This window comes from Nanorana parkeri, unplaced genomic scaffold (genome assembly GCF_000935625.1).
Source record: "Nanorana parkeri isolate BGI_ZX_2015 unplaced genomic scaffold, ASM93562v1 scaffold116, whole genome shotgun sequence".
Taxonomy (NCBI): Eukaryota; Metazoa; Chordata; class Amphibia; order Anura; family Dicroglossidae; genus Nanorana; species Nanorana parkeri.
In genome coordinates this window covers 912,720-924,711 of record NW_017306384.1, presented here as the reverse complement: position 1 = coordinate 924,711, position 11,992 = coordinate 912,720, and the positions used below count along the sequence as shown (strand labels likewise).

Genomic DNA, 11,992 nt, shown 5'->3' with positions numbered 1-11,992 from the left:
TACCATCTAAGAAAGCAGTGAGGTATATAAACAATAAAGAAGCACTCCGGAAAAATAAAATTATAACCCTTGCAGTGGGGCTACCCCCACACTCCACGGGTAATTTTGTCTATGGAGCTAAAATAACAGCTAAAGTGAGTTATGCTCACCCGGGTACAGGGTACTGCAAGGGTTAAGATTTTATTTGTCCGGCGTTCTTTTTTAGTTACAAATATGTGGGGGTATTATTGTAGTTCGTAAACATGCAATCACTTTCTGGTTGTAGTGTGACCTGTATTTTACATACATTATTTAGGGCTGAGAGGGTTTATAGGGCTGAGAGGGTTCCTCTTTGTCTCTCTCTCTCACTTATGATCAATGTACATGTAGGTAGCCATGTTATTTCATCAGGTATGCAAATTGTGATTTCTTTTTAGTTGAATTGCACAATAATTGTGATTTAGGGAAGCCATACATTTCAAAATCTTTTCCCTGTCCCAGTGTTTTATATAATGTTCAGGCTTTGAAAATGTATTTAAAGCTGATCTCCAGCCATACTCGATCCCACCTCCCAACTCTGCTAACCAAATCACTTAAATATATTTAAGAAAATCTAAGTTCAAAGCCCCTTTTACTCACTGAACTCTGTGGTCATGTGACACACCAGGTCCCATGTCTTTTATCTTTTAGACTGCAGAGGGGGAAGTGCGGTTTCCATGTGCCCATGTATCTGCAAGGATGACATAGCCACTTATTATTGGTTGTGCAAAAACAGGGTTCTCTCTGCCTCCAGAAGACTGCTGCAGCCCTATGACATAATGACATAAAGACAAGCGGTGACAAGACTGGTTAGAATTCAGTGCTGAAACATTGGTAAATGACAATTAGTGTACAGCGCTAAATATCTAAACTTCTATATCATTAATGAGCAAAAATCCTCTTTCATCCAGCAAAATGAATAAAAAACAAATGATCAAATGTGAAAAGACAAATATGCACCAATAATTCAATTAGTTCAATTCTAACAGCCATCTGAGAGTCCAAACAGCCCACCATGGAACCTTCTCAGCCACCTGAGTCCAAACAGCCCACCATGGAACATGCTCAGCCACCTGAGAGTCCAAACAGCCCACCATGGAACATGCTCAGCCACCTGAGAGTCCAAACAGCCTACCATAGAACTTGCACAGTCCACCTGGGACCCCATACAGCCACCTGAGTTCCTCTGCAGGAGACATCAAGCCAGCACCCCGGAGCAGCACAGAGTATGTAGCTACATATTATTCTGCATTGATGTATAATGCACTGCTGGGATTTGTAGTCCTCTACAGCCGTTGTCAATCAGCATTGCTGTATAATATATTGCTGGGATTTGTAGTTCTCTCTAACTGATGGTATTATTCTGCATTTCTGTATAATTTATTACTGGGATTTGTAGTCCTCTATAGCTGGTGGTATTCTGCATTGCTGTATAATGTATTGTTGGGATTTGTCCCTCTACAGCTTGGAGTCAGTGCTAGAACTACCAGGTGTGACAATAATGGTGTTTGAGCCTGATAATATTAAATATAGCATTATCTTGTCCCCCAGTTCAGAGCAAATATCAGGCCTTCATTTAGTCATTTGCAGGTCACTTCACATTCCACAGAACAGAGATCTGCTTATCTGGCCTGTGACCTTTAATGCCCCAGCACTAGTGAGAGTCCCAAATCACCTCTAACCTTTAATAGCTGTCCCTAATTAAAGGCATGTCACCAGGCACTCATCTATTACCAGTGGACAAGATAAACATAAGCAGGTCTGGTAGAGTTAATGACCCAGGTGACCCAGCATTCACCTACAAGTTGTAAACCTGAGTTACAATATCAGCTCCATTTCATCATTTGGAATTGGACAGTAATATTGTAAAATAAAGGCGTGTCCTTCCTGCTTTCCCTCCCTAGCCCTGCCCTAGGGGCCAGCTCCGTGACACCACCTAGAGGGCTAACAAAAAGATGCTGCTAAGGCAGCTAGTCGAGGCTCTTGTTTTGAAACATCAAGAAAGGAACTCCAGTAACATCAAGAAGTCTTAACATCACAGAAGAGTTCCCCTTTAATCCCTGAACATCATCTGGTAAAGCTTGCTTGAAGAAGAGCCCTTCAGACTTCTCTTTTACTTATTGAACTCTGAACTCTGTCAGAAATCCTAAACCCAGGACTGTTACGTATTCACCTTTATTCCCTTTTATTTTACAGTTGTATATATATTTTGTTTCTTTTTATTAATATCTTTTTCTGTATATTTTCTGCACCGTTTCTTTTATTAAAGGACGATCTTAAAAATTGTTAAGCTTATCTCTACGCTCTAAATATGAACTTAAAGTATCCTTGCCCCTGTGAAGAGCGCTATATTGTATAGTGAAACCTGTCATATTCCTGTCTGAGAGGACAATGGTATCATAGGCTTTGTTTAAGTGTTTTAAATTGTTGCAGCACTTGCTGGGCGCGGTCTATGTTTCCGTTAAAAAACACATGGTGGCAGTGAACATTTGTGGGTAAAGGGTTAACTGCCGAGTTATCCAACCTTGGTGATGATCGCTCTCAGTCTGCTGGCCTGATATTGTGTCCTGTGAGCTGGGAAATCTCTCTGCAGGGTGAGGCTGAGAGTGGTATCGCCATGTCCTTGTGACACCACGCTCGTTTCAGAACTGTGTATAGTCATGTATGATTGACGTACAGCATGTTTGGGCCGGCGTACGTCACACCAGGAATGCAGCAATTCCATCTGGGACTTGGCTCTGGCGCTTTACCACTGTCCTAAAATCATTGTTCATGTCACATGACGCAAAAAAAAAAAGTTATCGGTAAGTACTTAAGGCAAAGTATTGGTAATTGTACTTGGTCTGGAAATTGTATCAATGCATGTCTACTGTGTACCTATAAATTGGAGAGCATGCCTGGCTATTACTTATATTTACACGTATACAGGAAGTAATAGACAGGTATGCTTTGCAATTTACAGGGAAAAGCATACCTGTCTATACCCTGAATATCTGTAAATTGCAAAGCATACCTGTCTATTAATCCCTTACTGGCTCAGTGGACCAAGCCAGGCAAACACTATCAGCCTAATTGTGTTCGGCCTGACCCCCTATGCCTGATGACCCACTCTGAGCAGGGCACCGAGAGGGTTCGCTCTTGAATTAGCCACTCCTCCATTGCTTGGTTTGGAAGGCTGTGTCTGTCCGCTCAGTGCCAGATGCAGCGGTGGGAGTGTAGGGGTCCTGGCAGGCCCTATTGGAGGCAGCTGAGGATGATACGTCAAGGAAGATCAAACTGCTGGTTTCCCCCGGCATCCTGACTGGGATCCTAAGTTAGCTGGGTGACCAACTAAATGGTCGGCCTCTATGTACCCCACAGCACCAAGCTGGAGCATAACAACCCGGGGGAGTCAACAGTGTGGCTGCCCTGGGCCCAGAGATGGGGAGGGGCGCCGACTGGCCGAGCAGAGAAGGGGGGTCTACGGGGTCATTGACCCCACTGAGAAAATTGCTGCTCCTTCCCACTGCTGTCGTAATAATCTGTTGCGGTAATATCTTGCGGGATACTGTGGTGGTAATATCCTGCTGAGTACTGTTGTGGTAATATTATGCTGGGCACTGTTGTGGTAATAACCTACTGGGTACTGTTGTGGTAATAACCTAATGGGTACTGTTGTGGTAATAGTCTGCTGGGTACTGTTGTGGTGATACTCTGCTGGGTACTGTTGTGGTAATAGCCTGCTGGGTGCTGTTGTGGTTATATTCTGCTGCGTACTGTTGTAATAATATTTTGCTGGGTACTGTTGTGGTAATAGTTTGCTGGGTACTGTTGTGGTAATAGTTTGCTGGGTACTGTTGTGGTAATAGTTTGCTAGGTACTGTTGTGGTAGTAGTCTGCTGAGTACTGTTGTAATGATAGTTTGCTGGGTACTGTTGTAGTAATAGCCTGCTGGGTACTGTTGTGGTAATAGCCTGCTGGGTTAGGGTTGCCACCTTTTCTTCAAGCGAAACCCGAACACTCTAGAGATGCGCAGACAATTTTTGGGGAAAATTAGTCGTGGCTTATTCATATCTAAATAGCGCCACCCATTCATATGCAAATATTACAGGTGAGACTATTTTCAGTGGGGGGCCAGTAGCCCCTATCTTAATTTTGGTTGCCCCTGTCTGCCTGACATCTTGTGTCCGGGTTTCTGCTGCCATGAAACCCGAACAGACAATTCAAAACCCGAACTGTCCGGGTGAATCCTGGACAGGTGGCAACCCTATGCTGGGTACTGTTGTTGCAATCCTGTAGTGATACAGCACAACTTTCACAAAATCATTGGCCGTGCTGGGCCATCCTGAAATACAAACAGGCCTTTTTAAGGAGCTGCTGGAGGAAAAAGTAATAAGCATATAGCTACTCACTTCATGTAGTATATTGTGTGAAGTGAATATCCAGATTCTAAACACTTTGTCCTTGAGCAGCTTAAACAGGCCTGTCCAGAAGCCTATTTCTATTTCAGGATGGCCCAGAATGGCCCATGTGATGACTCTGTGGAGGCGGCACTGGATCACCTGATTCTGTAGGGGCCTCATGTTCATTTTTTGTCTAAGGCCTTGCAAAGTCTACAGCTGCCACTGGGCCTGCTATATTTTTATATTGGAGGCAGAGATCTGCTGAGGATATCCTAAAACTTCTCTTTAGCAAGCTTCCTATATTGTTGCAAGGTTTGTATGTTGGTTGTAGCAAGACTTGTGTGTTGGCTGTAGCCCTCCTGTACTTACTAGTGGCTGACGCTGGCTCTTAATTGTTCTTCTGTGTTTGGCTTTGCCCCTAGACGGGGCCTGTCAGGGGTCACGTGATGGGGCTGCTCAGTCTAAAATGGCCAGGCCATTTTTTTGTCCCCGTCCGGTCCTGCTACACGCCATACACAAACCTGTCAAGTCACCCCAGAAACTCAGTCATATTTTAGGGTGGCCTCCCAGGAGTTTGACTAAATCTATTGCATTTCACTGACACTTTTTGCCAGGTTCCAGTGATACTGAATCTGACATGGTTCCTCCATCCAGACCTTGTGCAGGCAATGCACACTCCCCTCTTATGTCTATTCTCTCTGCAGAAATGAATGGTCAGTGGAGGGGTAGATAATCCAGCACAGCTGGGGTGGCAAAGTTACGGTCACCATATTTATATCGTAGTGACAGTTGAGTCTGGCATGTCACAGAAATGTGTCAGGCCTCACAGGGAGGGAGAGAATCTCTGAAATAGTATCCACAGCAACTCTAACAGGGCAGAGAGGGGTAGCTGAAGGAATTAGAGCTACACTGTGACAAGATCGAGGGGAAGGTACTCAAAGTTTGTTTTGACAAAGCCCTGCATTAGAATTAGACCGGGTTTTGCACGTGGCTTTATATCCACCCCGGACCTTCGCAGACAATTGGACTGGACACAAGTCAGCTCCTGAACTTGGCTTGACATGATTCCTGATCAATATTTAATTGAATGTCCAATGGACACCGACAAAGATGAGAAATACCTGCAAAGTCAAGAAAATGCCACCGTCTACATTGAAGCCCCCCAGAGATTAGATGTGCGGGATCCACGGGGGATTAACAAGCACCTTAAGGTACCTCTATAGACATGGATGGATGGATGTACATGCTAGAATCATTTGATGCAGATTATATTAGCATTGACAGGATTATTTATGAAAGTAGTGCGAAGAGCAATAATGATGTACTAATCCCAGAAACCCATTGCAGACAGTCTGATTTCAGTTTATTGAAAACGATTCTTTTAGGCTTTAATATCTTATTGGTCATTATAGGATGTGTGCACTGCCTTATTTATTAAGATTTCCAGAATTGTATTTTGACCTGTCAAATTACCCTGAAACTAATATGTGCACTGATTTATAAGACGCCTTTAAAATGTATGTAAAAACATTTTTTTTTTCGTTTTGGGTTGAGTGGAAAGGGGTTAGACCCTCTGTTTTTATTACTGTTTGAGCCCCGGTTGAGGATAGTCACCCTCTTTATTTGTGCTGGTGATTATTACTACCAAGACAGAATGTGATGGGAAATCCAACATTTTACAGTTACCAGGAGAAGAGGTGAAGATAAATCTTCAAATGGAGACATTCGTTATGGTGACATGAAGGGATGCACCATTACCAATACTAGTATCGGTGCCGATGCGGAGTATTGGGGCGAGTACTCATACTCACCCAAGTGCCCCGATGCCTAGCCCGATACTTCCAGTATCAGGACACGCTGCCCGGCTTCCTGATTAACCCCGAAGCCGGCTCCAAGTGACGAGAGAGCATGGAGCCGGCTTCTCGGCCAATCAGGAAGCCAGGCAGCGTGTCATGACACGCTGCTCGGCTTCCTGTTTTCGCTTTGGAGCCGCCTCCCTGGCCATGCAGGAAGCCGGGCGCCGCCTCATTACACAGCGCCCGGCTTCCTGATTGGCCAGAAAGTCTGCTCCATGCTTTCTCATCACCTAGTGTCGAGAAGCATGGGGGCAGCTTCCCTGCTAATCGGGAAGCCGGGTGGCGAGTCTTTACACGCTGCCCGGCTTCTCGGCTAATCAGGAAGCCAGGTGGTGAGTCATTACATTGAATGGGACTTCCGGTACTCGCTATCGGCGAGTACCGTAAAAAAGAATATTGCTACTCGTACTCGATACAGAAATACCGGTATCAGTGCATCCCTAGTGACAAGTGTCTAAGAGGGGTTCCTTCCCACTTTGGGAGATTTCCACTCACTTCCTGTTTTGTCTATGGAACAGAATGTGAAGGGAAATCTCCATAACAATACACAGACAACACAAAATAAGATGAGGTGGTTTTAGGCCTTCCCCACTCCAAATCCAAAAGTAAAAAGTAAACGGTTTTGGCTATATTTATACTTAAAGGACAAATACTATATCATTTTTGCACTGTATTTATTTTAATATTACCATGTGGGGTTTTTTTGTTTGTTTTTTTACATCTAGCTGTAGAAGCGTTGTTTTCATCTATGCACCCATAATGCACTTTTACTTTTTTGTAAAAGCGGAAACGATCTGTATTGTAAAATAAACTACCCACCCCCACCACAACCCAATCCTTAGTAACCTCATCTAATGTGAAGAGCGATTCAATTTTTCCTACCATCAGCTCCAGGACCCTTCAGCTGCTGACATCAAGTCATAGCCAAGCGCCCTACAACATGGCTGCTTTTATACACATACAATGAATGGCTGGAGCTGCCTACAACATCACCTTTTGACCATTCTCACATGATCCTCTAGTTCACACAGCTTTGCCTGTTAGGTTGGGTATACTGCGGCAGAATGGTCAACTGTTTCTCTCATCCTCTTAATCTCTGTATAGTAAATGTTATGCTGCGATGCTAGGGGTTCCGCTCTAGTTGTAAGTACACAGTACATTATTCTACCAACAAATAGCAGGGTGTCAGTCTGGAACGTTTTACTATACATGAGAATATCTAATTGGCAGTAACATGATGTGTGGGTGGCATAGTGCCGCCCCTGGCATTCTTGCTGCCCTGTGCCATGCCCTGTGTTGGGTATACAGAAATCCAGCCCTGTGTGGACAGCTGCTATGGCTTGCAACTAAACAGACTTGGAATGCAATACGGAAATATACATGACATCATTACATTGTATTGGGGTCACTCCTTGTCTGTTCTCTTGTTTTATTTTCAAAGAGGTGGATAGATGGGAAAATGCTTGTATTTATAAGATATAAGGCTATCCTCCATGGACATAAGCAGATTTGCACCTGATTTGGCTGGTTACTGTTGAATTTGAAATCAGTTATTTGACTATAAGCATCTTAGAACCACTCAAGGTGTCCCTGTGTCTGACCCTTCGAAGGGGAACACAGGTTGGCGTCATCATTTTACTCTCTCAAATCCATAGACACAGCTGATTCCAGCATGTATGTTTATGGAAAGATCTTTTGGTGGTTTGGTGGCCACATCTGACCGATTTCTGATTTGTATAGGCACCGCAAGCATTTACTTTTTGTGGATTGGAGTAACTATTTTTGCATTCTGAAGCTGCATATCTATTCTGACTCTAATTGTTGTAATAGTGATCTATCCCTTCCTCAGACCTTTATACCTGGCCTGTATATAGCAGATACAATAACTGCAGACAATCTTCATCAGGTAGCTGTACTCCCCAAATACTTTCCATCCACAATGCTTTTTATTGCATGCAGTAGAATTCTGACAAACAATATGAGGCTTATATTTGAAGGACAAAATAAATATTTATCTCCTGACCTCATATGTATGTCTTGCTAACGACAGCAGAAACTCACACTGAGGAAAGCGGAAATGACATCATATAAAGGGGAAGATACACAGAAAAAAATGTAATAAACACAATGACCACAGAGTGGCAACATAACAGAACAATAACTGAACATTCTGAATTGAGAAAGCTGGTTGGATGACCAGTGAAACGTCTTCAAGAAAAATACAGCAAGTCCAGTTGCCTTGACTTTTTTTTTTACAGAAATAACTATGTCAATGCATAATAAACAAATACCAACGCAACTGCATTGTCCATACAACTGCTGGAAGCAGCACAATATCATAATAAAGAAGAACTCCAGACTCAAAGAGAAAGATAAGATTCAGAAATATACTGTACCTAAGACAGATTATTTCACATTCACCTATAATACTTTGAATTAAACCTTAATTTTTTATCAAGATCATAAGGTTGCACAATGTATCTATCACTATGCTGTTCTATGGTTCTGGTGTTCTGTGAGTAGTGCTCGCTAAAACAAAAACAAAAAAGAAAACTGGCCACATTCCCCCATATGCACTTGCTCACTCCACAGTTCACTTTGCCTGGAAGCACATGTAGCAATGACTCCCTAGGTGCTGCTGGATTGTTGAGTCCTCCAGCCATTCCCAGTGGTGTCCCTCCCTTACAGACTCGACGACCCTTCAACACACCAGCAGTGGTATAAACAACTTTATTTACGCTGAAACAAGCTCTGAAAATAGTCTAGTGGTTACTTGGAATCAACTGTAACCAGGTTAACATGTTATCAAATACTGAAACAATTCTAAGCACATCAAAGTAAATTACATTTGTTCCCCTAGTTGCATTTTTCTTTAGATTTTTGCAGTGCTACTATTGGTTGCACAGCCTTCTACAGGGAATATGGGAGAAAGTGCGGGACAGGATGATGAATATTAGCTTCTTATATCTAACAGAGACTTTGCTGGTGAGATACTGTGCTTGAGTTCCCCATTATGAGGGGTTCCCACTTTCTTCTCGGAGTATTCATTTTATTTTCTAGAGAATGCAAAAGGAGGTGGGAAAACACATACAGGTGGTTGGAAATACCCAAGATTCCGAGGTGGATAGGAACAGAGTCAGGAATTATGACAAGGAAATCTTGGTGTTGGAGTCATACAGGAAGAAAATATTTAGCATAGACTGAACTTTAAAATGCAGTACAATGTTAGAATTATATTTACCAAAGTGTCCCTGGCACTGTCCTAGGTCTACTGACTTTTTGTGTTCCAGCATGAGTGCACCGTAAGTATAGTGCCCCCGTCTAATCTTTGCAAATTGACTTATTGCATTTCTTGTTGCAGGTAGATTTTTCAGATGTCCTAGCTGAACCGAACTCCTTTCACAGTTTTGACAAAGTCTGGACCTGGAGTGACATCCTGTTTGAATCCTCTAAGCTCTGGTGCTACCGAATCATCTCCTTGCTGTGTGCCGTTCCAGTGTCCCTGATCTCAGGCCTCGTTTTTGCTATCCTGGGGTGCATTCACATATGGTAAACAATACACACAAGCAGCATTTACAGCAAAGAGAAATAGAAGCATAATTTCTATAAACTCTATCTAGAGCAGGCCTGGGGCAAGGCAGGGGCAGAAGAGGTATCCAGCCTTGGGCACAGAGCAGGGGGTACAGCTTGGGGTGGAGTATCCCCTGCTTCTGTCTAACTCCACTGTACAGCACTGTAGACTGAGCTATCACAATAACAGCTCTGTCCTGCCGATTATAGTGGGAGAGACCAGCTCTCCCAGTGTAATCAGCAGAGCTCCGTTCTCAGTGTGACAGCCATCAGGAACAATATAAGTCAGGGGTGCCCATTAGGTAGATCGTGATCGACCAGTAGCTCTCAAAGCTGATGCTGGTAGATCACGAAGGGTGTGAATGGCGGCCCCTTTTTGTCCATTTTGGTATATTTATTTGGCTGTGCACACATGATTACCTATTAGCCTGAGTCTGCTGAGCCAATCTCCCTGACACCTTTCTGGTGGATACTGGTGGTTAAAGTGCTATGTATTACATCAAAGAATATTAGTTTACACAGCCTGTTGCACTACACTGTTTGCAAAATACAGCAAGGTGAGCTAGGAGAGAGAGCGAGAGGAGAGACAGCCAGGAGAGAGAGCAAGGTTTTCTTTTTGTATAAGTTCTTGATAGACAGAACACAGTGAACAGCTGTCATGCTGACAATGCCATTGTAAGATATACTTACACGAATCTGGGACCCGTCTGGCTGCTAGACCGGTGACATAAGGATACAGAGGGACATTCTACCTCCAGAATGGGGGAGGGGGGGAGAGGCTGCAGCGATCGGTCTGGCAGCCAGACAGTACTGAGGTCTGGGTATGTATACCTTCTTATTTATTGTTTGTTTATACTTACCTCTTTTAAGCCTTTGGCCCAGTCAAAAAACTCGTAGGGTCCTATTCCTCTTCGCATGTTGTCTCTGCGGTGGTCGGTCCTCAGTAATGCAGAGAGCAATGCTAACAAGATGACATTGGTGCCACTCTCTTCATAATTAAACTATAAATGCAGAGCGTTGTGGCGACTCCCTCAGGGGGCAAATACATGAAGCCCTGCACTCACTGTATGCCCTCAGTCTTCCACGTTGTAAACATCTAGTGGCAGAATGGGATTACTTCAGTGGACAGCTCCATAGAGGAAGTGAGCATAGCAGCCTGAGCTGATATTTTATTTTAAACACTGGCTGATGTTCTTTTTTTTTAAAGAAAAAAACCAATTTACCTGGAGTTGGGCTGGGGGGATGTCATTTAACAGTTATTCTCCTCCCCAGAATTATGTAATTCTCTTATACTTAATCTAGGAAAACTGATTCTCGTGTTGGGAAATCTCCCTGAAAGAGGGTCCTATCCATTATTCTTCTATATAAAAGAGTAACAGTACCATCTGAGTCACACACAGTACTGTGTTGAGTATTGTGGATGGTTATATCACTCAGGGACATGGAGAATGGGCATGTCTGCCTTTCATTGTTCTCATAAAGAATTTGTCCATTTTTGGCCATCCCTAATATTTTTTGTGACTGTGACCCAGAACTATAAAAGCGCTAGTAAAAGATACCATATTGTTATATCTACCATGTATTGTTAGCTAACGTTTTCCTTTTAAGTATATTGGTATCTATTTTCTGATTCACAGGTGTGCTATGCCATGTATTCAGCTTTGCAATATCTGTATGCCCCCCATCCGGACACTGTGGGCAAGTCTGTTGGACATCTTCGTAGCTCCTGTCTGTGCAAGTCTGGGACGTTGCTTGAGTTTCATATATGTGAATGTGACCAAGCAGCGGGCATAACAGACCAAGGCATGAAATTCTTCACAAGAGGGAAACAAACAGAAGATAAAATATAGCAGCACTGCAGAGCATTCTTGAATTGAAATCTGAATAGAGAACACGCTAAATGCATTGCAACACTGGAATGAAATGGAGAACAATAAAAAGTTATTTTTTAATTTTTTTTCTCTCTAGCGTCTTTTCATTGCATATACATCTAAGAGCTTATTCACACTTGTCAGTTTTCATACAACAAAACTCATAAATTGTGCTGCACTAAAATGCATGTCAAGTAGAAATCTCATTCTTTGTCCTGTGACTGGTTCACATCTGTGTTGCACAGTTAAAATATGTTTTGAGAGTATATGGGTCTGTTCTCAACCACACATGTTA

General features: G+C 43.1%; 1 protein-coding gene across 1 annotated transcript; it reads left to right on the top strand.

Annotated features, from left to right (window-relative positions):
- The first annotated feature begins 5,461 nt into the window (after positions 1 to 5,461).
- On the top strand, positions 5,462 to 11,741 carry LOC108784481 (caveolin-2-like). Its single transcript, XM_018553315.1, has 3 exons — positions 5,462 to 5,611; positions 9,618 to 9,805; positions 11,464 to 11,741. The coding sequence occupies exons 1-3, from the start codon at positions 5,462 to 5,464 to the stop codon at positions 11,618 to 11,620; spliced, it is 495 nt and encodes a 164-aa protein (XP_018408817.1). The 3' UTR covers positions 11,621 to 11,741.
- Positions 11,742 to 11,992: the final 251 nt, after the last annotated feature.